Source organism: Aotus nancymaae, unplaced genomic scaffold (assembly GCF_030222135.1).
Source record: "Aotus nancymaae isolate 86718 unplaced genomic scaffold, 86718_ANA_hifiasm-v0.15.2.pri h1tg000018l, whole genome shotgun sequence".
NCBI lineage: Eukaryota > Metazoa > Chordata > Mammalia > Primates > Aotidae > Aotus > Aotus nancymaae.
The window spans coordinates 18,343,726-18,346,803 of record NW_026988430.1 but is presented as its reverse complement, the minus strand read 5'-3'; the positions used below and the strand labels follow the sequence as shown (position 1 = coordinate 18,346,803).

The following is a 3,078-nucleotide window of genomic DNA, read 5'->3' as shown; positions in this document are numbered from 1 at the left end:
TGTGTGCTCTGTTATTTTTTATGGGGTGGGGGGGAGTTTTTGGGGGGAGGGATAAGAAAGGTTGTTGCTTTCTGCCTTTTCTTTTTTTAAAAAAAGTTTATGGCTTTTTTCTTTTTCGCATTTTTATCTCTTGGATCGTTCACTAAAACTGAAGTTCTTCCAGCCCCAACTATGTGATAGGCTCAGTGTAGAGAAGGAGGGTGAGCAGCAGATACCTATGTGGCCTCAGGCTGACTTCAGAGAGAGTGGGACTTATGGACAGAAGTGTAGTGGGAGGAGTGCCTAGCAAGATTCTAAACTGCCTTCCAGCCATCTTTCTGATCATCCTTTCCACCTTCAAGTTGCTTAGTTCCCCTAGGAGTCAGTAGAGGTCACTACAGCTCCACAGGATCAGTTCCAGTATGAAGCAAAGGCACACTCTTTTTTTTTTAAGGAGGGTCAGATCTGTCTAGATTACCGAAGATTTGAAGTGCTAAGCACCTCCTGGATGTTTATTGTTCATTAAACAGAGCCTCTCAGAGATTGAGAGAGGCCAGATACTTAGTTCACAAGGCGACTGTATTAAAAAATAAGAGATAAAAACCAAACAAATATTTATTGAGTACATACTATACATCAACACTGCTGTTGGCCCTGGAGATAAAACAGTCACAAGTCCGCCCTTGCTCCAATGGGGCTTACACTCCAGTGGGAACACCCACAAAGCATGAAAATAAAAGCAGTAAAAATAAAACAGGGCATTATGTTACTGAGGGGTGGGGTAAAAGGCTCTACTACATTGAAGGCAGAAAAAGGCCTCTCAGAAGAGGGAGCATTAAGCTGAGACATAAGAACAGGAAAATGCCAAAACAGGGTTACAAAAATTGAGCTTTATACCCCATAAATATATACAAGTATGATTTGTCAATAAAAAACTATATTTTTAAGTTTGGAGACCCCTAAAAAAATTGAAGTTAATAATAAGTTCACATTTTTAACTAAAAAATGTAACACAGTAGGTTAGGATTTCTTCAGCAATAGAATATTACTTCACAACTTTAGATAAAATAATCTATCAATCATAGCTATTATGCTTTAAATATTCTACCTACAGATGGTGATATCCTAAAGAGTCTAGGACCTAGACCAATGGTACTTAAATTTTCACATGCACACAAATCACCTGGGATTTTTTTAATTCGAGTCTGGCAGGGCGCGGTGGCTCATTCCTGTAATCCCAGCACTTTGGGAGGCCTAGGTGGGTGGTTCACCTGAGGTCAGGAGCTTGAGACCAGCCTGGCTAACATAGCGAAAACCCCATCTCTACTAAAAATACAAAAATTAGCCAGATGTGGTGGCAGACACCTGTAATCCCAGCCACTTGGGAGGCTGAGGCAGGAGAGTAGCTTGAACCTGGGAGGCAGAGCCTGCAGTGAGCCTGGGGCGACAGAGCGAGGCTCTGTCTCAGAAAAACAAAAAACTCCGCCAGAGTCTGATTCAGGAAGTCTGGAGTGGGATCCTGGAGTGAGACTGTGCATTTCCATCAACAGTACACCAACACTGCTGGTCTTTGACTATGACTATATGGTCATAAGATACAAGATTTTAAAATAGAATTTATGACATGTATACAATAGGTGATGTCCCATTATGGGATACAAGCTTAAAATTGTAAAATTGTATAAGTATCTTTTCAATAGCGCCATTGTTTCCCTGTGACTGTAAAGATAACACAGATAATAGCAAAAGTTTGAAATATGATGCCTTTCCCAAATGGCTCTCCCTTCCTTTGATAGGCTGTAATTAGGTACCTTACATAAATGCCCTTTGGAATTTCTGATACCTGCCCTAGCAGGTTGAAGGGAGATTCTAAAATGAAGTAAGGCTCCTAGTCATAGTCATAGGCAGGGAGCCATCTCAATTTTTGGAGCACAGAACTGGGAGTGGGGAGACAGCAGGCATACCAGCACCCTTACATGCCAAAGAAGTGAGATTAACATGACGCGAAAATTAGCCTCTTCTCTCCCGTTCCATCTTAAAAAAAAAAAAAAAAAATCAAACCATTGACAAAGAATTGCTAAAATGGGACCTGTTGCTCCCACACACCAGAGCCACCCTGGACAAAAGCCAGAGTCCCAGCTAAGAAAAGTCTGCCTTCTTCCCACGGTAACGTAGGCTTTGTTTATATCATTCCTTGGCCACTCCATCCTGGAAATGTAAGACTGGCACAGTCAGTAGATGGGGGTGAGTTCGTCTAGGAGCCTCCCCAACTCAGCATCAACACCTCCCAGGGCGTTCCCTCCTGCCCTCGGCTCATCTCTCTCACCACGTGCCAATCCTGGGATCTGAGAGAGGGTAGTCTTGGCATCAGCCCCTGCAAGGCTGCAGCTCCCACCTTCCTTCGGCTGTAGCTTCCGAGTTCCTCGATTACAACGTGCAACGGGTCAGGTGGGCAATGTCTTTGATCTCCGGACAGTAGAGCACTGGGGGAAAGAAGAAGGGTTAGTGGCAGCAGAGCAAGCCAACGAACCCCGGTGTTCCTCGGCGCTCTCTCCCCTGCATCCTTCCCGGCAGCCCCTCACCGTTGCTAGGCAGCGGACGCCGCCAGCGGCGCGCGGGCGCCAGGACCCTGTCCCAGAGCCTCCGGAGCGCGCGCCACCCAGCGCTCCTAGGCCCCGCCCCCTTCTCGCTCTCCCTTTCCTCCTCCGCCTCTCCTTCAGCGTCGCCGCTTTCCTTGGCCGGGTTCCCCGCCTCATCTCGTTCGTACTCGGCCCGCGCTTTTTTCTCCAGTCGCGACCACAAGTCCGAGTCCAGGGCGATCTCCGTGACACCGCCACGAGGGAGCGGCGAGGGCGCGCGGCAGAAGGGGCACGTGACCACGCGGCGCAGGCGCACCACACGCGCGGCCGCCCCGCTGCCGTCCCCGCGCGCCACCAGCTCGCGGAGGCAGGCGGTGCAGAGCGTATGGCCGCAGCGGGCACGCGCCGTCCCGGGCAGGCGGCGGGGCGCGCGGACCCCGAGGTTGAAAGGGCGGTAGCATATGTTGCAGTCCAGCTCGCCCCGCTCTGGAAGAGAGGGCACCCTCACCAAGAGCTGCAT

The 3,078-nt window shown here is 48.9% G+C and overlaps 1 protein-coding gene across 1 annotated transcript; it reads right to left on the bottom strand.

Annotated features, from left to right (window-relative positions):
* Positions 1–488: 488 nt before the first annotated feature.
* Positions 489–3,078, bottom strand: RNF227 (ring finger protein 227). Its single transcript, XM_064378034.1, has 2 exons — positions 2,562–3,078; positions 489–2,462 (listed from the first exon to the last, which is right to left on the bottom strand). Exons 1-2 carry the CDS (start codon positions 3,076–3,078, stop codon positions 2,407–2,409), a joined length of 573 nt encoding a protein of 190 aa, XP_064234104.1. The 3' UTR covers positions 489–2,406.

Coding starts and splice junctions, on each gene's coding strand:
- RNF227 (XM_064378034.1), bottom strand. CDS start 3,078: ATGCAGCTCTTGGTGAGGGTGCCCTCTCTTCCAGAGCGGGGCGAGCTG. Junction 2,463..2,561: donor GCGTCCGCTGCCTAGCAACG/GTGAGGGGCTGC, acceptor TCTTTCCCCCAG/TGCTCTACTGTCCGGAGATC.